The sequence below is a fragment of the Nematolebias whitei genome, chromosome 1 (genome assembly GCF_014905685.2).
Source record: "Nematolebias whitei isolate Nwh7 chromosome 1, NemWhi1, whole genome shotgun sequence".
NCBI lineage: Eukaryota > Metazoa > Chordata > Actinopteri > Cyprinodontiformes > Rivulidae > Nematolebias > Nematolebias whitei.
In genome coordinates, this window is record NC_056498.1 from 17,496,611 (window position 1) to 17,523,132 (window position 26,522).

Sequence of the window (26,522 nt, forward strand, 5' to 3'; positions counted from 1 at the left end):
GTTCAGTTCAGTTTATTTATATAGCACCAAGTCACAACAGAAGTCATTTCAGGGCACTGAACAGAAACATTAAAATAAGTTAACAGAAACATTCATATATAAAAATAATAATTTAAGACTATTTATCTGAGCAGACTGCTTTGAATTTAACTCATAACAAAACTCTCATCTTGAGCTGATAAATATCTCCTGGAGGGTAAATGTAAACTGTATCTTGGATGCAAATATTCAGTCAAGCTGCGAAGCAGACAGTCTGATTTCAATCAGCTGCGCTCCGTCTGCTTCTCTGAGACAGTCAGACTGAGTGCAGCTGACTGAAATCAGACTCTCTGTTTCAGATTGAATGAGAGAAAGGCACCGCTGAAGCCATGGAGCTCGAACGTCCAATGTAAAACTAACTTTACCGCGGTGCCTGGCTAAACACTCCTCGTGCTCTTTAATGTGGTGCTTTTTCAAATGTTTATTAAGTTTGTTGTATTGTAGGTCGCGACCGAGCTTCCTCCTCTCAGTACAGCAGCTCTGCAGACATTGCACGTTGCTGTCTTGTTTTGTGGTGTTTCTAATGTACAATACTTCCACACAGCGGACATGCTACGATGAAAAGTTGGTTAGCTGTTAGCCACAATGCTGCTCAGTCAGTGCTCAGTCCTCACGTTGTAGCTGGTTGCAAACTATAAAATGGATTTCCTGAATGTGAGGCGAGTCTTATTACTCTGGGTTCATGAGACACGCCTCCGCTCAGGTAATCCATTCTATAGTTTGAAGCCAACGTGCAGAGCAGTTGGCAGGGAATCACATGAGATGTTTCAACAGACACAGACATGCATCATGGATCGGAAATCTCTGCAGGCTGGATCAAAAAAATCCAATACGTAAATTATGCTGGTATCAGAGACCGATACCGGATCAGCCCCATCCCTAGTTGCCACGGTTACGCATCATAACAAATGCCCAAAAGTAAAAAGGTTTCAGTAAAAATCTTTCCAGCTGCACAGCATCCGATAACAGAGGAAACAATCATCTGAAAAAAGCGATTTACACCCAGAAAAAGGAGGATTTAAAGTTTTCAAAAGCAATAAATCAGAATGAAAGTAACAGAGCTAATCCAACAAGCAGCAACCACGAGCAGCGCAATTCTAGAACTTGACTAGAAGACAAAATTCATTCCTAAGGTAAACCTCAGTCTTGTCCGAGTTCAAAAGCAGAGAATTTAGAGTCATCCAGGTTTTTACGTCTTTAAGACATGCTTGTAGTCTAAGTAACTGATTGGATTCATTGGGTTTCATGGACAAATATAACTGTATCATCAGCATAACAATGAAAATTTATCCCATGCTGTTTAATAACTTTACTTAATGGAAACATATATAAGGTAAAGAGTACAGGTCCAAGCAATGAACCTTGAGGAACTCCATGACTAACTTTGGTGTATGATGAAGATTCATTATTTACATTTACAAACTGGAATCTTATCAGATAAATATGATTTAAACCAATTTAGGGCTGTTCCTGTAATTTCAATATCATATTCAAGTCTCTGTAGTAAAATATTGTGATCAACGGTATCAAATGCAGCACTGAGGTCTAACAGGACCAGTATAGACACCTGTCCATTGTCAGAAGCCATGAGAATATCATTAATGACTTTCACAAGTACAGATTCAGTGCCAAGCTCTAAACCTGGTTGAAACTCAAGATTATTTCTTTGCAGATGATCACGTAACTGACCAGAAACTATTTTCTCTAGAATTTATGACAGTTATTTCAGTTAGTTCAGCTCGCAAAAGTGTGGGCACCCCTGGTTTAAATAAACTAAAACTAAACAAAAACTATCAGCAAGAGCAAAATGAATAGTTGGTAGGTTTTTACTTACACAGAACAAATAAAACAACCAGCTACAAAATGTTAATCATTACCTTTAAAATATATTCAACAAATTGAAACCTGATAAAGGTTAGTGACGAAAATATTCAGCAACTTGTAAACACAAAATAAAGTTGTGATGTAAAACGACAACAGTTCTGTTGCACCGTTATTATAAACATCGACAAACGTCCGTAATTGTACTGGTCAACCATAACTCCACAAAAATAACGGGAAGGACAAACTGATTCTGAATCAGTCCGTTTGTAAACATCTTTTCTGTCTCACTGTTTTTATTGAAATTACATGTTTTTCTTATAAAGATGCTTGTGATTAAATTAAAAAGTAAATGTTTATATTGTACTTTACAAATGTTTCTTTACTAAGAGACTGAACAAAATGGAAATAAATTAGTCAAATATATAAAGAAAGTGGAGCTGGGCTTCAAGTTACCTCACAGTAACTATTTAAAGTTCTTGTCATTATTGTTTGAAGCACAGTTGGGGGTGGGGGGGGGGGGGGGTCCTGCCAGCTGTTTCAGTCATTTCCTCCGTGTCTGGGTTTAGTCGTGGAGCATCCTGCGCAGCCGTTAAGGCTCTTCTCCTTCATGTTGTAGTCGAAGCGTTGAAGAACTATTACGTTGCCGTCTGATTCGCTTCTCGCAGCGTCCGTCGAGAGCTTGTCCTCCTCCGCAGACAAGATGTTTTTCACCAAGCACGTGACGGCCGCGTCGATGTTGGTGTTGTCCTGCAGAGGAAGGATAAAGGTCAACGATCAGAAAAGTTTGACGATGACAAATCAGGTCAAGACTTGTTAAGAGTTCAAAGTTATACACTTGATTATGCTTAAAATTTTCTGTGATATTCCTCACTAATATGTAGTAGCTGTACATATATGCAACTATGTGCTTTTGTTTGTCTTTAATCAACGAATTAATTAATTAAACACTATTTTGTAGCCTAACAAGGTTGAGTCGGTTCCTCTGGATGGATTCTTCTTTGTTGAAATGTTTCGTCTTTTATCCAAAAGACTTCTTCAGTCTGACAACCATCATCAACCTAACAATCGATTGTTAGCACCCTGATGGCCGCTTGCTATTCACAAAGGGCTGAGTGATACTAGCAATAACAGCATTGTAACACCAACAAGAAAGGTCAGAGTCGCCTTTTTCTTCTGAGGAGACTCAGGTCCTTTAACATCTGTAGGACCATGCTGCAGATGTTTTACCACTCGGTGGTCTCCAGCGTCTTCTTCTACTCTGTGGTGTGCTGGGGCAGCAGGGTGAAGAAAGCTGATGCCAACAGACTCCATAAACTCATCAGGAATCAGGAGAGCTGGCTCTGTTCTGGGAGTGGACCTGCAGTCTCTGACAGAGGTGTCTGAGACACCCCCCCCCCACCCCCCGCATGAAACACTGGACTCTTACTGCAGCACCTTCAGTCGTAGACTGAGACCACCGAGGTGCTCCACAGAACAACACAGGAAGTCCTTTCTACTGTGGCTATCAAACTTTTTAACTCCTCCCCCTTTCTACACATTGGACAATAAAATTAATCCTGCACCACAATAAACACTTAAATGTCTCTGTCTGCACCTGACCTAATTTAGATATTAATTGTTGGTATTTTTATATTTTCTGCTATTTTTTTATATCTTGTGTGATTCTTTGTGTATGTTCCTTTGTATTGAACCTCTGGCACAACAATTTCCTGCAAGATCAATAAAGTTCTATCTTATCTTGTTGTAGGAGGGGGTAGGGATGGCTGGCCAATAGAGGGTGCCATCTCACCACTCTTCAATCACCACATTACTTTGAATTCATTCAACTTTACAGGTAAATCCCATTGAGCCTCGAGGACTCATTTACAAGAGAGACCTGATTTCAACAAAGAACGATGAAAACAATGGACAACAGCAACAACAACAGACAGCCATAAAAAGGCATACTTTTTTTTTTACAAATAAGATGGCAAAAAAGTAGTAAAAACAGCTAGATTATAAGGCGAATGTAGAAAACTAAAAACAGGAACATGTCTGCGTTGGTCCCTGCCATGAGTCCAACAAATTCTTAAAGCCACTTAGAGAGGTCAAGGTCGAGAGCTTCACATATTTTTACAAGATATTCCAGGAAACAGGAGCGGAGTAGGAGAAGGCCCTCTTGCCTAGTTCAGTCCTCACTGAGGGAACAATGCGGGTAATAATGTCCTGAGAGCGCACGCTGTAGCTGCACTCACACAGAGACATGTAGGAGGAGATGTATGAAGGCAGCAGACCAAGAAGTGATTTAAAGATGAAAATGTACCAGTGAGAGAGTCTGCGTGAAGTTAATGATGTCCAGTTAACCAGTGAATACAGGGTGCAGTGGTGGGTACGATAATCACAGCCAGTTATGAATCTTAGCGCACCATGATAGACAGCATCCAACATCTGCAGGGTTCTTGTAGGAGCGTTCATGTAAATAATGTCACCGTAATCAATGGAGGGAATGAAAGTCACAGAAACAAGGCGTTTTCTAGCATTCAGGGTTAGACAGGATCTGTTTAAATCTTTACTAGTTTTTCCACATGGAGCTTAAAAGAGAGATGCGAGTCAACCAAGATACCCAAATATTTATAGGAATCAACAAACACAATAGGGACATCATTTGAGGATAAAATCAGAGGAAGAAGTGCTGGGACTGACTTCCTGTTTGAAAAAAGCATCCCTTTGGTTTTGCCGGCATTTAGGACAAGTTTGAGGCAGAACAAATCTGTCTGGATGTTGTTGAATGCAGATTTCAAAAGCTGGAAAGCCTTATCAACTGTTTTAGCTTGACAATAAACAACTGCCATCAGCATAGAAATGTATGGATGCATCATGGATGTTTTTACCTACATTATGTATGTAGATTGTAAAGAGGGTGGGTCCTAAGACTGAGCCTTGTGGTACACCAATGTTGACTGTTAAATAACTGGAGAAAGTACCATTATGTTGAACACATTGCCTCCGATCTGAGAGATAGTTAGAGAACCAACCAGTGGTGTGTTCTGAGAAACTGATTTCTGAGAGTTTATGACACAAGATGTTATGATCCACAGTGTCAAAAGCTTTAGACAGGTCTAAGAAAAGTGCAGCACAATAATCCTTAGCATCCAGTGCTTCAACAACATCATTAAGAACCTTCAGTGAAACATTTGTTGTGCTGTGTTGTTTCCTGAAACCAGATTGATGTGGAGGTAAGATGTTAAATGAGTCCAGGTAATTTTTGATTTGAGAGTTTATCAGTTTTTCTAGAACCTTGGCTAAAATGCAGAGTTTAGAGATTGGTCGATAGTTGTTCAGTGAGGTGGGGTCTCCTCCCTTCAGTAAAGGAAGAACAAAGGCTGTTTTCCAAGTGTCTGGAATGGAGTTTTGGTTTATGGGGAGATTGAAGATGTGGGTCACAGGGACTGTGATGATATGAGCAGCCAGCCTTAAGGAATAAGGTGGAAGTTCATCTGGACCTGCAGATTTTTTAGGATCAAGATCTTTTAACAGTTTACTGACCTCACTAACTGAGAACAGAGAAAAAGAGAAGGTGTGATTAATTGAGGATTGACTTGTAGGAGGGATTTGATTTGTACAAGTTTGATTATTAAGTGAAGTGGCTGATTTTCCATTAGTAACTGTGTCAAATAAAGAACTAGAAGCAACAAAATGTTTGTTGAAACAGTTCAGGTTTTCGTGCTTATTTGACACAGGAACAGAGTTAACGAGAAGTTGTGATGGGAGGTCAGATGATTGGGGGGTGCCTGAGTGAGATTTGATGGTTTTCCAGAATCTGTTAGGGTCAATTAGATTTTTGGAGGTCTGAAATAAGAAATAGTTGTGTTTTGCTGCTTTGACAGCAGTTGTGCATTTATTCCTCATCTGTCGAAAACTCAACCAATCAGTGTCTGAGTCAGATTTTCTCGATGTGGCCCAAAGATGATCTCTCCTGTGCAGGAGGTCAGCTAGCTCTGGAGTAAATCAGGGGCTGTCTCATCTCTTTATTCTGAACTGATGAAAAGGAGCATGTTTGTTCACAAAATAAATTAAACTATTATGAAAATAGTTCCAAGCGGAGTTCACGTCATCAATTAATAGAATACGATGCCAGTCAAAGTGGGATAAATCCCAGAGGAACGACTGTTCACAAAAACGTTTCAGATTCCTTTTTTGAATTAATCTGGGCTTAGAAGGTGGAAGTTTATTATCTCTCAGAGTCGCTGTCGCACAGTGATCACTCAAAATATTTGCGAATACACCTGTACTAGGGAATTTGTGAGGCATATTAGTTAGAAACAGGTCTAAGATGGAGGATTTTTCAGGAAGTTTTTTTGTTTGGTCTAGTGGGAGAGTCAATGAGTTGGGTCAGATTAAGTGACAGGCAACATTCCTTGAATTTATCACAGAGGGGGGTCGATTTATCCCAGTCAATGTTGAAATCTCCTGCTAAAAAAAAATCTCTTTGAATTTTAAAATTCCAAAGAATTCCATCAGGGAGGACAGAGCCTCAGGTGTTGCTGAGGGGGGACGATAACAACCCACTACAGATAAAAGCTGGCCTCCATTCAAAGTGATGTTTACAGCTAAGGCATCAAACTGGCTTGGAATTGTTTTAGCAGACACACGACTAGAAACCAGAGAATCTCTGATGTAAATAGCGACTCCACCCCCTACCCCCCCCCCTTTTTTTGACGATCACAGCGGTAGATGTTAAATCCATTGATTGCCAGGTCATTATTGAGTACAGATTTGTTGAGCCAGGTTTCAGAGATGAAGATAACATCTGCCCCAGAAGAACTGATCAGAATTTTCAAGGCATCAAGTTTTCTCAGAAGGCTACGTGCATTTACATGCAGAAAATGAAGTCCAGACACGTTTTTAAAGTCATTTGGTGTGCTGTAATTAGTGGGGGGTCCAGGGTTGGGATGAATCCCTGAGAGCAGTAACAGAATAAAACATTTTTAAAAAAATGAAATAAAAAATAAATAAAAAATTTCGAAATACAGTAGTCCCTTGTTTATAGCAGGGGATCTGTATCCTTAAGACCCGCGATAAGTGAAAAACCACAAAGTAGAACTAGTAGTACAAGTAGTAAGTATTTCTATATTTTTATATATATATATATATATATATATATATATATATATATATATATATTAGGGGTTGAACCACTACATACTTTTTAAACTCGACATTAACATAATAAAACTCGAGAAGAACTCGAGTACTTGATGACATCGGCTATGTTTACAAGGACATAAGTAACTGGATCAAATGGCCGGTCGGAATAAAAGTGTGTCATGTAAACACTCCGTTCGGGTTATTTTTTGTGTATTCGGCGCGATCCGATATAATTTGTGATCAGAACGAAACGGGTGGTTTACGCCGATCCTTAACCCGATTGGTGCGCTTGTAAACACTTGATCTGTTCGTTTTTATCTGATCGTGAAAAACTGACCTGACTGCGCATGTGCGACTTTGCCATTTCCGCCTGGCTAATGCTAATAATATTAGCATGTCAGGGGAGCAAAACTGGTTGGTGAGCGACACAACATTTCTACTAGAAACTTTGAAAGAGCTCAAAATGATCTGAATTACCTGTAGCTCAGTCAGGGAGTGCAATAATGTCTCCACCATCATTAAAACCTGTCGCGGGTCCATTTTGGGTGCTCAGGTTTGTTTACGTTCACCCCGGAAGTAGAACTTCTTCTTCTGTGGTTTTTTTAAGGAGAGTTTACCACTCTGCGCATGTCAGTACTGCTGTTCAGAACAAAGCCCGCTGCATGTAAACACTCGTCATGAACAGATTGTGCCCATGTAAACAATACATTTGAATTATTCAAACAGAGCACATTTCAATCCGGTCAAAGAATTCTGTGCATGTAAACATAGCTACTATAGGATCTAAAGATACAAAAATAAATAAATAAATAAAAACCACAAAAAAGGTAATTATTTACAAAAAAAGACCAACAAAAATTTGGGAGCATATATTATGCTCCTACCATTTATCATACAGCCAATAAGTCACAGGAAAAACTAAACTCTTAGTTTTTATTATTAAGCTGCAAACGTGAAGAAACGTGTGGCACGTCAAAAACAAAACTAAAAACAGTGGGGGGGGTCGACCACCCCACACCACCACCAGCTGTGGTGCACATTAAGTTTAGTTTTAGAGGTTAAAATGTTTATAGATTTTTTTATAGGTTTAGCGATTAATATTTTTTGCTTTTTGTTTGTGAAACAAGGTCAGAGGAAGCTGGTTCTGGTTCGGTCGATTGGACCTGGTGTTACACAATATTCTGTGACCTGCAACAGTGCATGCAACACCGCCCCCTACGGTCACAATATATGGTGTAACACTGGTTCGCCTCCAAACAGTCAGAAAGTAGATTCAGTTTCTGTTTCCTTATGGTAGTTGAACCAGAAGATTAATCTTTAGTGAAATATTTCCAGACTATTGATGCATTTCTACATGTTTGCCAAGACTGGGCCTGCTCTGCTCCATCCGTCTGCTTGGAGGAATCCATTTTGTAACCCGCGCCTGGTGCGGATCACGTGACACGTGACGCGATGACGTAACGGTGGCGTAATGACGTCACAACGAATACTCGACATGAAATTAAAAACCTCGATAGGTGTCCTAGGAATCGATGTGTAGATTACTCGAGTAGTCTGTTAAAGCCCTAACACACACATACATATATATATATATATATATATATATATATATATATATATATATATATATATACCCCGATAGCCACTGTCACCCCGATAGTCGCTACATGCTTCGAAAAACTGGTCATGACCCACATCAAAACAACCATCAACATCAACGAGGACCCTCGCCAATACGTATACTATGAGAATCGATCAACAGAGGATGCCATCTCCTCTGTGGTCCACACTACTCTCACCCACCTGGAGCAGAAAGACTCTTATGTCCATATGCTCTTTGTGGACTTCACATCTGCCTTCAACACCATGATCCCCCAAACCCTGATGGGCAAACTACTTACACTAGGACTAAGCCCCACAATTAAAACTGGGTCCTAGATTTCTTAGCAGACCTCAGTCTGTGAGGATCCACAACTTCTCCTCCTCCACCATAACCCTCAGCACTGGCTCTCCTCAGGGATGTGTGCTGAGCCCTCTCCTGTTCACTCTGCTCACGTATGACTGCACGCCATCTAACCATCCAGGCTGTCATATTGTAAAGTTTGCAGTGGATACAGCGGTGGTGGGATGCATCACAAACAATGATGAGTCCAGCTACACCTGGAGAGTTGGTGCAAGAAGAACAACCTTCACATCAATGTGAAGAAGACGAAGGAGATGGTCATGGACTTAAGAAGGAACAAACACACATACCACCCCCCACCCCCCAACAAAGGAAGATCTGCGGTGGAAGTGGTCTCCAGCTACAAGAACTTGGGTGTGCAACTGAATGACAACCTCAGCTGGAGCAACAACACCACCAGCCTGATCAAGAAAGCTCATCAGAGACTCTACTTCCTCAGGCGGCTGAGACGAGCTGGTCTGGGAAGCTCAGTCCTCACCTCCTTCTACAGGTGTGCAGTGGAGAGCATCCTGTGCTCCAGCATCAACGTGTGGCATGGAGGCTGCACAGCTGCAGAAAGAAAAGCTTTGCAGAGAGTGGTGAAGGCTGCACAGAAGACTGTTGGAGTCAGCCTCCCCACCATTACAGACATCTACACCTCCAGATGCAGGAAGAGAGCCACCTGCATCATGAAGGACCCCTCTCACCCAGCACACACACTTTTTGCCCCGCTCCCCTCAGGAAGGAGGTTGAGGAGCATTAAGTGTAGAACCACTAGACTGAGGAACAGCTTCTACCCTGAGGCTGTTATACTCATGAATCTCTAACCAGGATAATCACTGAAAAATCACATCATGTTGCTGCTGATCTGTTTCATGTTGCTGCTGATCTGTTTCATGTTGATGTGTTCATTCATACTCATCTGCTCACACAGACTCATGTTCGTGCTGCTGTTCAGCGTATTTTTTTTTTATGCTACTCGTGTTTAGTGTAATTTTAGCTTGTTTTTCTTAGTTCATATCTTAGATGTTATGACTGTTTTTCCTTTACATTTTAATATTTTTGTTGGATGTAACTGGGACCCTGTGTACACAATTTCGTTCCACCACATGTACCACTTGTGATGTGGATGACAATGAACCTTGAATCCTTGAATTTGGACAATAGATCTGAAAAGTGCCACATGAAAGTGCTGATAATGTTGGCAAACAGGAAAAAAACCTATTTGATTTTCTGACTTCTACAGTATAAATAAACACCAGTTTAGAAACCAGTAGAAAGCTGCATCTTGCCTTGGCCGAAGTTTCATACCAGCCGATGAAGCCTTGCTCTCGGGCAAAGTTGTCCAGTTTTGGAAGTTTCGGGCACAAACCGTGACTTTGATGGTCACATTTGTTGGCCAGGAGAACGGCTGGAACCGGCGTCCCGTCACTCAGTGTGACCTGACAAAACAGAAAACAAAACATTTATTTTGCCAAGTTAAACCCTGTCTCCACTGCTCTGGTAGTTTTTATCTGTGACAAAAAGAGATCATTTCTGTTAGTTTCACTGAATTCAGTGTTTGTAAGCAGGAGACCAGAATGAGTTTGAGATGCCACCAATGATTCTGACTATTTTAGGAGAAAATGTGTCAGACATGTTTTTGAACTTGTTCAACACTCAAACAACAGAACTACAAACCTCTAGAACTCACACAAGTGAACTGATAAAGTCCAAAAACACCAAAAAAACATTCCGGACAGTTCCTCATAAACTATTTTACAGATACTAGCTTAAGAGCTGAATCTCTAGATAAGAGGCACATTATTCTTTAGCTCATAGTAAGGCTGTCTGGTCAGTAAATTTACTGATTTAGGTCATGCTCACTGTTGTGTTCAGAAAAGACCCACAATGAACCCAAGAATAAAAGTTTATTTATATCTGGTGGACATAGTGGAAATTATAACAGGAGCGAGTGACCAAAACTAAAATTTATAATACTGAAGTCTGGCCTGAAACATGTTAAAAAAACAAGTTGTTTACATGTCAAATGTCTAAAAAAAACAACTTTATTCTAGCAAGCCATCAGGAGAGTTCATGTCGCCCCCAAGTGGTCACAAAGAGTTACTGCAGATATAACTGACCAGCCACGATCAAAAGGTTTCTTCACTCTGTAGAAAACTTCTCTTAGTTTGTTGATTCTGTTTAAACTTCATCATTTGAGGACAGCTTCCTCGTGGCAGCAATAAAAAGGTTTGACTTGTTGGAGCAGAGCTGTTAAATTAACCTTATGGCAGTAACTGTGATGTTTGCCAGCCTGTCTATCTACTTGGTGTCTGTTAAAAAAGTTTAAATACCTTTACTTTACTAGCTGATACAAGGAAGGTTTTGTTTCATGAAACAATTAGATTGATTTTAACAACATAATATTGAAGGTATATTAAAAAAATGTGCTTAATTTTGCTCATTTTCCATGACACTTACTTTGGAGTCCAGGTCCCGTTTCCACTTTAGGACAGCCTGAAATGTGGACAACCTTGTCATGTCAAAGACAACGAGCGCTCCCACTGCCTCTCTGTAGTACACACGGGTCATATTTCCATAGCGTTCCTGTCCTGGTTGAAGAAGAAAAGATGACGACACATACACAGTCTGTGTTAATTTTTGTTTAGCTAGTCTGTCATCAACCCATCGGGTCACAAGAAAGTGAAAAGATGTCAAAGTGTGATGGCAGTATGTGGTTCAAGTCTGCAACATAAATGCTTGAAAACAGGAAATAAGGTGTGGAGACAACAAGTGTTTAAAATTTGCAGCTACCCAATGTACTCAAACACACACGAAAAGAAGATGCAACTGGATCGTTGCTTAAAGACGGAGCTATGACATCATTGTTTTTAAAGGACTGAGTTTTGTCGGTCTTCATGAAAATGCAAGGGTGGTGTTTCAAAATGTTTTCACTCATGTACCTCTCATTGATGTGTTGATTCGAAATCCAAGATTGCAGAAAAATCACGAGAACCTCGCAAATATAAAACTGAACATCCAAAAAAGTTAAATCTGGTCCTCTGGACATTCAAAAAAACAAAACAAAGCAAAACAACAGAAAAATGTAGAAACGTTTCGTCTCTCATTCGAGAGACTTTCTCAGTCTGAGGTGCTGTTTTCAGCTCAGTCTCTTAAATAGCACCTTCTCAGAGTGGATCAACCAGTTTTGCTGCTGACAACCAAAACCAGCTGATCACATGCTCAAGAAGGACCATCAGCCTAACAATGGATCATTAGCACACTGATGGCTGTTTACTGTTCACAGAGGGCTGAGTGATACTAGCAATCACAGCATTGTAAGAGGGGGACAGTTGAACACGTAGGTCTCCACCCCTGTTTAACGATGGACAATTTCTTTTCACAAAGATGGCCTCCTTTACTCCTCTCTCAAACCATTGTTCCTCTCTGTCCAGGATGTGCACATCTTCATCCCTGAAAGAGTGACCGCTGGCCTGGAGATGAGTGTAGACCTCAGAGTCCTGGCCTGATGATGTTGATCTTCTGTGCTGGGCCATCCTTTTGGCCAGTGGCTGTTTTGTTTCCCCGATGTAAGACTGATCACTCTCCTGAACCTGAACAGCATACACAATATTACTCTGTTTGTGCCGTGGGACTGGATCTTTGGGATGAACCAGTCTTTGCCGTAATGTATTTTGGGGTTTAAAAGCCACTGGGACGTTGTGTTTAGAAAATAAACGTCTCAGTTTCTCTGATACTCCCTCAACATATGGAATGACCACTGGTCTGGGTCTGGGTTCCTCCTTTTCACCTGATGGCTGACTGGAGTCCTGTTTGGGTTTCTTCTCTGCTTTCAGGAAGGCCCAGTTAGGATATCCACATTGCTCTAGAGACTGTCTTGTGTAGGATTTCTCCTTCTGCCTGGCTCCTGAGTTAGTGGGGACACTGTCTGCTCTGTGATACAGAGTCCTGATGACTCCTAACTTGTGCTCCAAAGGGTGATGGGAGTCAAACTGCAAATACTGGTCTGTGTGGGTGGATTTGCAGAACACCTCAGTTTGCAAATGTCCTCTATCAGAGACTGAGGCCTCACAGTCCAAGAAAGCCAACTTGCCATTTTTTACATCTTCTCGTGTGAACTTGATGTATTTATCCACAGAGTTGATGTGGTCAGTAAAATGTTGGACTTCCTGAGATTTAATTTTAACCCAGGTGTCATCAACATACATGAACCAATGACTTGGTGGTGTCCCTGAAAAGGACGTCAAGGCTCTCTTTTCTACCTCCTCCATGTACAGGTTGGCAACAATAGGAGAAACTGGAGACCCCATAGCACACCCATGTTTCTGCCTATAATATTGCTCCCCATATGTGAAGTAGGTTGACTGCAGGCACAGTTTCAAGAGTTGACACAGTTGTTCTGTGGAAAGTGTGGTCCTGCTGCTCAGAGTGGTGTCTGATTTTAATCTTAAACTGACCACCTCTACTGCATCATCAACAGGAATGCACGTAAAGAGTGATGTGACATCAAAAGAGATCATTGTTTCATCAGTCTCCATGATGACATTCCTCACCTTATCCACAAAGTCCATGATGTTCTGTACATGATGTTCTGAGCTGCCAATTAAGGTTGTTTTCACACTTGATAGTCCGGTAGACTCGGTTCGGTTGGGGACCAATATTCATAACATTTTGTTTACATTTGAGCTGTTGCATTTGCATTCACACTGCACTGTGCAGTCAAGTCAACCTGTTGAACCAACCTATTCCCCCACTCGCCTGGGGTGGCGCTGCATCAAGAACTACTGAAAGAAACGACACAAAAACCTCTGAAGAAGACACTTCTTCTTCTTCTTCTGGAAATAAAAACAAAAATGGAGTGGCGTCAAACTTTAGCGGTTTTAGCAGTGTTTCCCCTACCAATATACAAGTGGGGTGCCACACCCCATCAACAGAACTGAGCACCCCGCCTATGAAACCGAACTTGCCCTGCCCACCTGGCACTGACATAGCACTAAGCTAGCAGCACGAAATACAGGCTCTCTAGCTAAAAAGCTAAAGGCAGCACTCACGTTGTCTCTCCCCTCAAGCTGAACGCACCCCCCCCTCCGCCTCCACTTAAAAACTGCTGCGCTCAGACATGTGTCCGTCCCCCCATCAACAAAAATCATGGATGAGATGAGTTAACTAGGGGAAACACTGTTTAGGATTTCTATCCTGCATAATATCGCTAAAATTAGAAACATCTTGTCTAAAAATTATGCAGAAAAACTGGTCCATGCATTTGTCACATCTAGACTGGACTATTGCAACGGTTTATTTTCTGGGTGTCCAAATACTTCTTTAAAACGTCTTCAGTTGATTCAAAAAGCTGCTGCCAGAGTCTTAACTGGAGTTAGTGGGAGAGATCATATTTCTCCAGTTTTAGCTCATCTCCAGTGGCTCCCTGTCAAATCCAGAGTAGAATTCAAAATCTTACTTCTAACCTACAAAGCTCTCAACAACTTGGCTCCATCTTATATTACAGATCTTATTGTTCCATATTTTCCTAACAGAGCACTTCGCTCTCAGGCTGCAGGTTTACTTGTGGTTCCTAGAATTTACAAAAACAGAATGGGAGGCAGATCTTTCAGTTATCAGGCTCCTCTCTTGTGGAACCAACTTCCAATCTCTGTCCGTGAGGCTGACACATGATCCAGTTTTAAAACTAGGCTTAAGACTTTCCTTTTTGATAAATCCTATAGTTAGGGTTGGCTTGGGTTTTCTGAGCTGTCCCTTAGTTATGCTGCTACAGGCTTAGACTGCTGGAGGACAAACTGACCACACTTTTCACTCTGTTAATGTCTTTACTTACTCTGCTCAACCTGTTTTGTATTTGTAATTATTTTTTCTATCTTTAACATGGTTTTTTTTTTGTCTTTCAGATACACCTGGACTTATACCTGGACCTATCATTCTGTGTTCGTCTGTCTCTCCTTCCCGTCCTCTCAACCAGCCAGTCAAAGCAGATGGCTGCTTGTCCTGAGCCTGGTTCTGCTGGAGGTTTCTTCCTTTAAAAGGGAGTTTTTCTTTCCACTGTTGCCACTGTGCTTGATCAGGACGGGAGACTGCAACGAAGCCAAGATTCAACTTGTCTGCTGCTTCCTTAGATAAAGAACTTTACTAATTGGCTTTTATGTTTGTGAATGTTCCTGTAAAGTGCCCTGAGACAACTTTGTTGTGATTTGGCGCTATATAAATAAATTGAATTGAATTGAATTGAATATTTTGTCATTTTTCAACAATGGACTCAGCATGAGTGGAAGATGCGGCAGAAGACCATGGAGAATGTTGTTTTCACACAAGGCAAGCTGACAGCTCCATATGAGGTAAGAGAAATGCGTGTTTGTTTGTCCTGAGTTGTAGTCCTCTTCCTGCTTGCGGAGTGGTGCCCGTTCTGTTTACATTCACACTGTACTCGAACCGCGCTCAAGTTTTCTTCTACCGGACTGAGACCTAGGTTTTAGCCCGGGTCAGAGTTCGCCTTTTTGTTCCATGACAGAGTTCGATGGTGAGTTCACACCTCCCCAAATGAACCGGACTTCCTAGGCAAACGGGATAGAGTTCGGGACAACAGGGCTGGTGTGAATGCACCCTAAAGGGATGAGTACAGGCACCAGATATTTGAAGAAGTCTTTTGGATAAAAGATGAAACGTTTCAACAAAGAAGAATCTGTCCAGAGGACCTGACTCAACCTGGTTAGATTCATCTACCTGTATTATTGAGCACACATCGGGAGTATACAAAGTAAATCTTAATGAATGGAAATAATAAACACCTGGCAGACAAACAAGAACACGTGAGTGTGGGAGGGACTGGAGCAGAAAACAGGAGAAACACTGGGGAACAGGACACTGAATAACTCAAATGATAAACACACAAAATAAACCAACAGAAAACACAGATCCTTACAGTACCCATTTAAAAAACACTACAGTGGGTTTCCTAAAGTGTCATTTCCATGTGGAAACAAGACAGAAGAACAAACAAACAAAAAAAAAAACAACTGCAAATACGCAAACTGTTCCCAGTGGACGGCCCTTTAGGAAATCTTTTAACATGTCAGGCCTGTCAACTTGTTAGTTGATTCTCTTTGCCAGCCTGAAACTTTACTTGTTTGACAGAACTTACTGAATCGACCAGTTCTCATCTCAAATGAAAGGAACTTGGTTAGGACATTTAGGGTCAACCAACGAACCACCAAGACTCAAGCCTACCATGAACTGGGAACTGTTGGACCAGCAGTCTGTCCACAGTGAAGCCAGTTCTAAATCTCCCTGGACTGAGACAGTTTTGACCAAGAAAGAAGCTCTTCTTCAGAAGTGACACCTTCAAGCTGGACGGAAATTTGCAACTGACTTTTAGACACAGATGAGACAAAGATAAAGTGATAAGGCCACGATAACAAGAAGTATGTTTGGACACTGAACCAACTGTCAGGCTTGGTGGTGAATGTGATTACATCATGCTGCTGCAGGCTCATGAACTGCTGGAAGCAGATGATATAATAAAGGAGGTTTATCTTCAAATTCTTCAACTTCACTAGTTTCTGATTGGATGAAGGCCTTCCCAAAGCCTTCCTGGGTGGGAATGTGGGTGGGAAAGGTGAAGCACCCACACCTGCCTCCACCCTTATAAAAACTGTTGGCAATTTGTGGACTGTGCAAAAAGCTGGTTCTGAGCCAGGAAACCATCCATCTATCCATCCATCCATTATCTTTACCCGCTTATTCCATTTTGGGTCATGGGGGTCGCTGGTGCCCATGTCCAGCAATCACTGTGTGAGGGGCGGGGTACACCCTGGACGGGTCGCAAGTCCATCACAGGGACACATGGAGACAAACGAGACAAACAACTGTTCACTCTCTCACTCACACCTAGGGACAATTTAGAGTTACCAATCAGCCTAACATGCATGTTTTTGGTCTGTGGGAGGAAACTGGAGTACCCGGAGAAAACCCACGCATGCACGGAGAGAACATGCAAACTCCACCCAGAAAGGCCCCTGGACCGGGGTTTGAACCAAGGACCTGCTCGCTGAGAGGCAGCAGCTCTACCAGTTGCACCACCGTGCTAGCCAGGAAACCAACAGATTAAAAAAAAAAAACCTCAATTAAAAAAATCGCAATACAGATTCATACCAGAAACTTATCAAAAGCTTGTGGTCAAGGTACAGCTCGCTAAGCAAGACTGAACTAAATGATCACCACAAAACGACTACAAAAAAGATGATTAGGTGCAAATATTTACAGAACAGCACAAGTCGTTGAAAAATTAGCTACAAAAGAAAATATGATGCACAAAACAACAATGAGCGAAAAATAGGATTAAAATTGATTAAAACAAAGCTTTAAAAAGTAGCAAGGTGAAGCAAATAAACATCCTCAAACTCCCTGACTGACTGACAAGCAAAATTCATTTTTTATTACTTTACCGTTTTAATTTCAAACCCAGTGCTTACTGTTGTAAAAGTACATTTTAAGTACAGTATGTTAAATATTTACTTTGAACAGAAAGTACTGCTGCTGCTCACACAAGCAACTTTTAAACACTAAAATCACCAGAAGTGTGAGAGTGATGCTTGTGCAGAAAGCATTTACTCAAATGGCGAACACACACACAAACACGCACACACACACACACACACACACACACACACACACACAGAGTCACGTTGATAACATAAATAGGACTCTATCTTGGCTGCTAACTTCTTCCACATGATCTTAATATAGAGGTGAATCAGCATGTGAGTATCTGATGTGCGCACACACACACACGTGTGATTTTTCTATCTTTACGAGGACTTTGCATCGACTTCCATTGATTTTCCATTTATTTCTATAGCCTAAACCTGACCCTTACCCAGTACACACCTAATCCTAAACTCAATTCACACCTTAGTCCTAAACCTAACACTAAGGCTGCATCGAGTGAAGTTTTCTAGACGATCTCTAATCTCTAAAAAGTCTGACCTGTCGATTCCGATCTTGGCCGATACAGATTTTGTTTTATAAGCGACACTGTCAGGTGTTATACGATCACAATGCACCTTCAATTTTCCAGTATTATTTTATTGAAAAACATACCCTTGAACAATATCCTAGAAACAATACAAACTTGTTTTAACTGGCCATGAGGTAGTGCTCTGAAATATAAATGAAGTTTAGACAATTGTTGTTAAAACTACAAAAAAAATCTGTAAAATCAGTTTCTCATGTAAGTATCTGTTAGGATAATTGCCAAAATGTGGGTGGGAAAGGTGAAGCACCCACACCTGCTTCCACCCTCATATGCCCCACTCTGGGCCCTTGAGCAAGGCCCCTAACCCTCAACATCTGCTCCCCGAGGTGCCCTAGTTGGCAGCACTCTGCTCCACACAGAGGGCTGTGGTAGCTCAGTGGTCTGCAGTTGTGTCAGGAAGGACATCCAGTGTAAAAACCACTGCCAAGTCTTTGTGCGAATTAGTTCACTGTGGCAACCCCTGAAGAAGTGAGCAGCCGAAAGATGAGGAAAAAAGTAGCAGTGGATCCTTATATGTTGGTGGGTATTGGGAAAAATAGTCCTAACAAGATAATAAAAACAAACACAACACAGAGCTGTATTTCTGTCATTATTAGGACCTTGTATTGACTAATACAGACCCTAATCTAAACTGAATTCACATTTTAGCCCAAACCAACATAAAAACGATATTCCACTGTTTCAGGACCAGGTTGTGGTCCTCTAAGGCAGCGATTCCCAACCTGGGGGGGGGCGCTAGAGAGCACAGGAGGGTCGCATAAGGTGTGTGCTCAGAGGTTAGAGGTTGTAAAAATATCCATTTATTGTCTGTGTAACAGCTTTAGAAAATATGCTTTTATTTTTAATTATCATGTTTGAAATTTCCTCAAATCCTGATTAACACTGAAGAACCCTCATTTTGGTTATGTTTTAAAAGTTTCCTATAATGTATTATGTTAAAATCTAAAATCTGTACTGTCACTTTAAGAGCGTTTTGTTATGACGTCAGTACTGTGTGTCCTGCTCTCAGTTGGGAAGACGTAGGAAGAGGTCTTGGTTAAGCTCATGTTTTATTAAATATATAACATTAACGTAAGCGCATGCAGTTGTGAATGTTGAAATGTGTAAAAACACACAGAGAAGTTGTTTTTCGGACAACATAAGTTCATTTTCCCCTCGTTTAGAACAGGCATTGTTTCTATTGGTGAAAGTCGGGAATACTTTCAGAAGCACTGTCAAAAAGGTCCACTGACATCAGAAAAGCCTTTGAAAGAGCAGGTAGTGATTTGCACAGAGCCACAGAAGCATCTTTTGAGTGTACACTTTTAATCGCTAGGGCTAAAAATCTGCACACTATTGGAGAATAACTTCTGAAACCTGCCTGCCTGAAAACTGCACAAATCAGCTGCATGACAGGATCAAGAAGATATCTTGACAAAACTACTTTTCTTTAAGACTGTTTTTAAGATTACTCTGTTGTTAGTTTTTAAAGAAAAGTAATTTGAGTAATTAATAAGTAACTAATTCTTCGGCCACTGCCCATGTGGTCCTGTGGGCGTCATCGTGCCGTGATCTTCAGCTCTCACTGGAGCGGTTTGCAGCCGAGTGTGAAGCGGCTGGGATGAGAATCAGCACCTCCAAATCTGAGGCCATGGTCCTCAACCGGAAAAGGGTGGATTGCTCTCTTCAGGTCCAGGGTTTGTTTCTGCCTCAAGTGGAGGAGTTCAAGTATCTTGGAGTTTTGTTCAGGAGTAAGGGAAGAATGGAGCATGAGATTGACAGACGAATTGCTGCAGCATCTGCAGTATTGTGGACTCTGTACTGGTCCGTTGTGGTGAAGAGAGAGCTGAGCTGTAATGCAAAGCTCTCTGTTTACCGGTCGGTCTACGTTCCTACCCGCACCTATGGTCATTAGCTCTGGATAGTGACTGAAAGAACGAGATTGTGGATACAGGTGGTTGAAATGAGTCTTCTCCGCAGGGTAACTGGACTCTCCCTTAGAGACAAGGTGAGAAGTTCAGTTTTCCAGGAGAGACTCGGAGTAGAACCGCTGCTCCTCCACGTTGAGAGGAGCGGTTGAGGTGGTTCGGGCATCTGGTAAAGATGCTCCCTGGGCGCCTCCCTAGAGAGGCATGTGCAACTGGGAGGAGACCCCGGAGAAGACCCAGGACACGCTGGAGAGACTATGTCTCTCGGTTGGCCTGGGAACGTCTTGTAATTCTCCCAGAAGAGCTGAAAGACGTGCTGTGGAAAGAGATGTCTGGGCTTCCCTGCTCAAGCTGCTGCCTCTGAGACCTGACTTAGAAATAAGTGGAAGATAATGGATGGATGAATGTGAGTAATTCTCAAAACAGTGTTCTTGTAGTTACCGTCATTCCCCGATCTATTACGGAAGCACGATCCATAGTGTAGCTCATTTGCACATGCGCTAAAAGGAATACTTCAGGGTCGCATGAATCGCCGTTGACTATACTAGATTAAGGAAAATGTACTGGTATAATTTCGTTTATGAATAAGAACTGTCTTAATTTACTTAAAAATGTATGTGTTCTATCTCCGATGATTTTCATGTTGCTAATTCACGCCACTCGTGTTTGTTAGAATCATTGACATATGTATGTCATGGGTAAAATGAATGATATGCAGTTTCACCACTGGGTGGCGCTGTTTCACCATGGAAATAATTCATTCTGTATCTTGCAGGGTTTTTCTCATTCAGTCCAGGCTGGGGGTCAGGTCTAATGCGTCGCATATCATCTTAACAAATGATTTGTAACGGAAATACAAGTGGCGTAAATTACCTGCATCAAGATCGATGGAGATAGGGCACGTACTTTTCTAAGTAAATTAAGACAGTTTTTATTCAGAAACGACCGCGATCCGTGCGACCCGGAAGTACACTACGGACCGTGCTTCAGTAACAGATCGGGGAATGACAGTTATTTCTGTCGTACCAGTTTATACCTTTTACAAATAAAAATTTGGAACTATTTACTTTAATCTTTTATTATTTACTTTATTCTATATCTACTTATATAACTACTATTACTCATAATATTATTTATAATATTTACTTTATTCTCTTATCATGATGATAAAGAGATTAAACTGAATGAGTCTTTTGGGAGAGGGGGGTAGTGAGGGATTGGGGGGCTCAGATTGGCTAGGAAGTAAGAAGGGGGGTCTTTGAGGAAAATAGGTTGGGAACTGCTGCTCTAAGGGGCTATAATTCCTGACAAGATAGATGTTTATATACTAAATAAAATATAACTAGAAACCAGGTATGCATGCACATGGCCTACACAGCATGACAGACTGCTGCCTGTCAAATATGGGCCATAGTAGGAAAAACAATAAACTCATAACTCGTCTGAGATGCATTTGTGCCACTTACTGAAAAATGTTAAGACTTCCTGTTAATATATGAGTCAGTGTTCCCTGATCATGAACCAGTCCTGCAGCCAGGGCGGCCACATTATATGCTAAAAAAATAAAGACTTACTGGTCCTGCTCCTTGGAGAAAACAACCACCACATGCCAAGTGGCACACCAGTGGTGGACTAATATAACTCAAATCTTGGTTTTAAGAATGTATTCTAAGTCATATTTAATGTTTAGGTCATTTTTACCAATTGGCCTAAAAAAATGGCAGAATATTTTTTTTTTATTACTAACACTGTTTGGTAAGGAAATGAGATTAATCAGATTATTACAGTCAGTCTAGGTGAATAATTTTGAAGGATAGCGCAGGTTTGGGCTAAAAGATTTGTCATTGCTTGCAAATGTTAAACAGTTTACAAACATTTTAAAACATAAAGTACTTGAATTTTCCATTATTGTGTTATTTTTTTTAATTATTATTAATTCAGTCTTAAAGTGTTACTGTCTGTTACATCATTAGTGTTCAAAGATGGAATATTCCAATCTGGTCTATCCTAATAAGGCATCCTAACACCTTAATCCAGGCGCCTGGCAACTAAACTGCCCAGGGAGACACAGTTACTGAAAGTCAAGCGCTCCGGGGCCGGACATCCAGCAGTTATTGTCATTAAGTAAGTTTATGTCAACATTTTCTTGTCCTAATGTGAGTTTGTACACATACAAACATAGTTACTGTATTTAAATAGCAGCAGGCTGAGAGTTTTGAATCTGAACAGGGTGAGCATTCACTTTCACACCCAAACACACAACAAAAAACATTTACAGCTCTAACAAACTGTGACATTGCATTTCCTGCAAAAATGTGTTGTGAATGCTGAAAGATTGTTGCTGAAAGCTGCTGAAGAAGCTGAAACCAGGATTAAAAAAGTCTAAGCTGTTATTGCAAGTTGAATTTGAACCGTTGACATTTGCTGAAAGCAGGAAAATAAAGAAAGCGCAACCAAAGCTGAAACTAAATGAAATGTAGCCAAAAAAGCTGAAATAAGCAGAAAAGTAGCTGAAAGGAAAATAAAATTTTGAAATTATTAGAAAGAGGCACAAAAAGCAGAAATAAACAAAACATTTTTAAAAAGCAGAAAGATGCTACAAATATGAGATTTGCTCCCTATAAGCTACTTATATTTAAATGTACAAATTTAATACAAAACTTGGTACCACTCTACAATAAAATTCATTTAACCTTTATTTATACAGGTGAATCCCATTGAGCCTCGGAAACTCATTTACAAGAGACCTGATTAATTTATTTTAATTAATTAAAATGACATTTTCAAATATATAATAATGCTTTTTATTATTCATAAGGAAGTAGTTTTAAAGTATGAATATGCATTAATAAAACAGTTATAAAACACTGATGCAAGCTCAAGAGCTGTACTTTAATTCATTCAGGTAAATTTACCTTTTTGCTTTTTTATTTGCTTATATTTTAACTACATAACTTGGTACCACTTTACAATAAGGCTCTCCTTATAGATGCTAATAAATAGCTTATAGATATGGTATTAATTCCTCTATAAAGACTTTATAAATCATTAACAAAAGCTTATTATGCATTAATTAAGAGTGACAGTGAGACAAAACTGACCAGTTTCTTGCCAAATATTGAACCAAATCTTTATTATAAATTTTTTTTTTCATCTATTGTTATATTAAACATTTCAGACTGAGTTACTACCTTGTAAGCACAATACGTATTTGTAAACCTAACTTTTTAGGATATAATATTAGTTGTAGATACTTATAATGCAGTGATAAAGTACAATATTATACGCTAAAGAAAGAGGTATAACTTTTAATACACATACAATAACTTTGTATGTGTAAATAAACTGCTAACATACAGAGGTTACACTGATAGAAGTCTGATCATAAAAATCTAAATTATGTAGAATACATGTAAACAGTAAGAATGGAGAGGCTGGGGCTGAGTGGTTAGAGCAGTCGTCCTCCAATGCGAGAGTTGGGGGTTCGAATCCACCAGCAGACACATGCCGAAGTGTCCCTGGGCAAGACACTGAACCCCTCATAGCCTCCGATGTGTGTCCCATCAGTGTATGAATGTGAAAAAGCAACATGTCCGTGTTCTCCATTTTAACCAACACACTGCAACTGCTTATCGTTGATTTATTGAGTGTTTATTGGTGAATTATTAACTGATAATTAGTCATTGACAAAGGTAGCTCTATTGTAAAGTGGCACCCAAATCATCTATTGTCAAACCCAACTGTTTCAGACTACAAGCTTATTTAAAAAAGACCCCACATGGGAATTTTTCCATGGTTTTTTGTTTTTTTTTTAACCGGACCACACTTGAACTAAATGGTCAGATTATTGGGCTCACCAGTGCCAACTATCCACCCTAATGGGCCAAATGTGGAACCAGTGCCAAATCTTTTATAGGGCCATTTTTAGTCCCATTGGACAATAAACCGTTAGCTGTAGATTCATCAAAGCAGCCTTGAACAAACATAAAAACAACGTAAATGACTTACACAGCTGTATGTACTAACATTTTGAAAAGGCAGGGTTTTTTTAACGGTATTTGATGTTTTAATTAAAAAATGGACTTTGTGGTTTAGGCTTACTTTGAAGGTTAGAGCTGTAAAACATCACAATATGACCAGATGTTGTTATGGAGTTTTGCACATTGATGAGGACAATGTTGCAGCTTTGAGTGCACCCCCACCGTCATTTCTACCGGTCTAAAGTCCGCCTGTTAAACTGCCTCAGTTAAAACTTCTTTTACGCAAATTACAGCTCCTATCAGCGATCACCTGACTCAGAAAGAGGAGAGTTGTGTGTTTTGGTATGTGAGAGAGGGGGAAAACTGCTGAAAGACAGAAGCTACAAAAATCAAATTACCTGAAGTTAAAGAGAACACTGTGTATTCATCATAAAAATGATGAAGTTTTAGTCGTTTTGGGTCAAATATTGAAAACAACAGTAGCATAATGAGACTGTGGTGTGCTCAGATTACTTGTTGTGAATGACTCCCATATTTTAGAACAATTCTGTAAAACTGACTAAATCATAAAGATCAGTTGGTTGTGACAGCCATCTTGAATATGGTTGGCTCCAAAAATGATTATGTAGTGTAAAGGTACACTTGGTGATTATTTTGTAAAAGTTGTATTTAAATACGTCAAGTGTTTCATGAGATATTTTGCTAACAAACAACAGAGTTGAATCCAAATAGTTAATAGCACATTTTTAAACAAAGACCTTGTGCAGTTTGTTAGTACTCAAAATAAGTGTTGGGGATCACTTTCAGCTACTATCACACCAGATTTTAGGTCAATATTCATAAAACTGACTGAGATCTATACAATTTTGTCTTATTGAAATCAACTAGCTGTGGCAGCCATCTTGACTTAAGTTGATTACTTCCTGCGAGTTTCATTAAAAGTTCTTAGCATTTAAGGAGATATTTTGCTGATTGACAGACACAAACACATGCACACAGGCATGGGTAAGAACGTTGTCTGCCTATGCCTTTTGACGGCCGAAGATAACAAGTAGCTTTTTCCTTCCCGTACCTTTGCAGAAGTAGTTTCTAGGCGGTCACTTGTCAAATCATGCACTGTCATTGTTGGTTGTGTCAGCAAGATGACATGGAAATTGTGTGAAAATGAACAAAACTGAACAAGTTGCAACGTTAATACTTCATGTGCTTAAAGGGATCTCTGACTACTTGCACATATTGGCCTTAATATTTCTCTATTCTTCTAAAAGTTACTTTTGGTGACACGTGAAAACTCCTAATAATTCAAAACATACAATAAAGTTATACAGTAGTTAAGTATAAGTCCTTGTGTACAATGTATGGTTTAAAACAATCAAACGGGATCAACTTGTGATGTTTAAATCATTAGCTCTAAAGCTAACGCCATACTGGATTTAACGCTATAAGCTCTGAAGCTAACTTTAAAAATAGCTATTAGCTCTCTGGATTTAATGTTATGAATATATATTAGCTCTGGAGCTAATGATATAAATATATATTAGCTGTGGATCTAAGAGGGTGTCAAACTTACTTATAAAAGGGGGCCAAAATTAAAACCTTTTTCAAACTAAGGGCCAGTTTCAAAATCTACATTAACTCAAGTTAGATACCAAACATCTTTTCTTGGTTGCCGTTTCCTCAAAAAGAGAGTTTGATTTCAATTTCATTTGGCGTTCTCTGTTGCACTTTTGACATCATAATCAAAAATTACTGAAAAAATTCAAGTGAAAAAAGTATTTTATGTTGAACGTATCATCTTGGGGGCCAGATAAGATGTCACTGAGGACCACATTTGGTCGCCTGGGCCTTGAGTTTGACATATGTGCTATACGCTCTGAAGCTAACTCTAAAAATATATATTAGCTCTGAGTCACATGCTATAAATATATATTAGCTGTGGAGCTAATGCTATAAATATGTATTAACTATATAGATAACTTTATTTGTGCTGAAGCTAACAATATAAATTAATATTAGCTCTGAAGCTAACACTACAAATATATTAGCTCTGAAGGTAACAATATAAATAAATATTAGCTCTGAAGCTAATGCCATAAATAATACTAGCTTTGAAGCTACTATAAACAATATCCTGATGCATGCTCAATAATCCAGGTAGAAAAATCTAAAAAAGTTAAATCTGGTCCTCTGGACACTCAAAAAACAAAACAAAGCAAAACAACAACAAAAAAGTAGAAACGTTTCGTCTTTCATCTGAAAGACTTCCTCAGTCTGAGGTGCTGTATTCAGCTCAGTCTCTTAAATAGCACCTTCTCAGAGTGGATCAACCAGTTTGCTGCGGACAACCAAAACCAGCTGATCACATGCTCAAGAAGGACAATTATCCTAACGATGGATCATTAGCACACTGATGGCTGTTTACTATTCACAGTGGGCTGAGTGATACTATAAACAATATTAGCTCTTATGCTAACGCTATAAATACATATTAGCTCTGAAACTACCACTATAAACAATATTAGCTCTGAAGCTAGAACTATAAATAATATTAGCTCTGAAGCTAGCACTATAAATAAATATTAGCTCTGAAGCTAGCACTATAAATAATACTAGCTCTGAAACTACCACTATAAACAATATTAGCTCTGAAGCTAGCA

General features: G+C 40.0%; 1 protein-coding gene across 1 annotated transcript in view; it reads right to left on the bottom strand.

The window, feature by feature from the left end:
• Positions 1–2,382: 2,382 nt before the first annotated feature.
• The window catches only part of zgc:162171 (uncharacterized protein LOC565931 homolog), a 25,966-nt gene continuing 1,826 nt past the window's right edge, over positions 2,383–26,522 (bottom strand). Inside the window, exons 2-4 of the mRNA XM_037682765.1 lie at positions 11,396–11,526; positions 10,225–10,374; positions 2,383–2,610 (exon numbers count right to left, since the gene is read on the bottom strand). Coding sequence (XP_037538693.1) covers positions 2,401–2,610; positions 10,225–10,374; positions 11,396–11,526 — 491 coding nt within the window. The 3' untranslated portion in view covers positions 2,383–2,400. The remainder of the gene's footprint in view (positions 2,611–10,224; positions 10,375–11,395; positions 11,527–26,522) is intronic.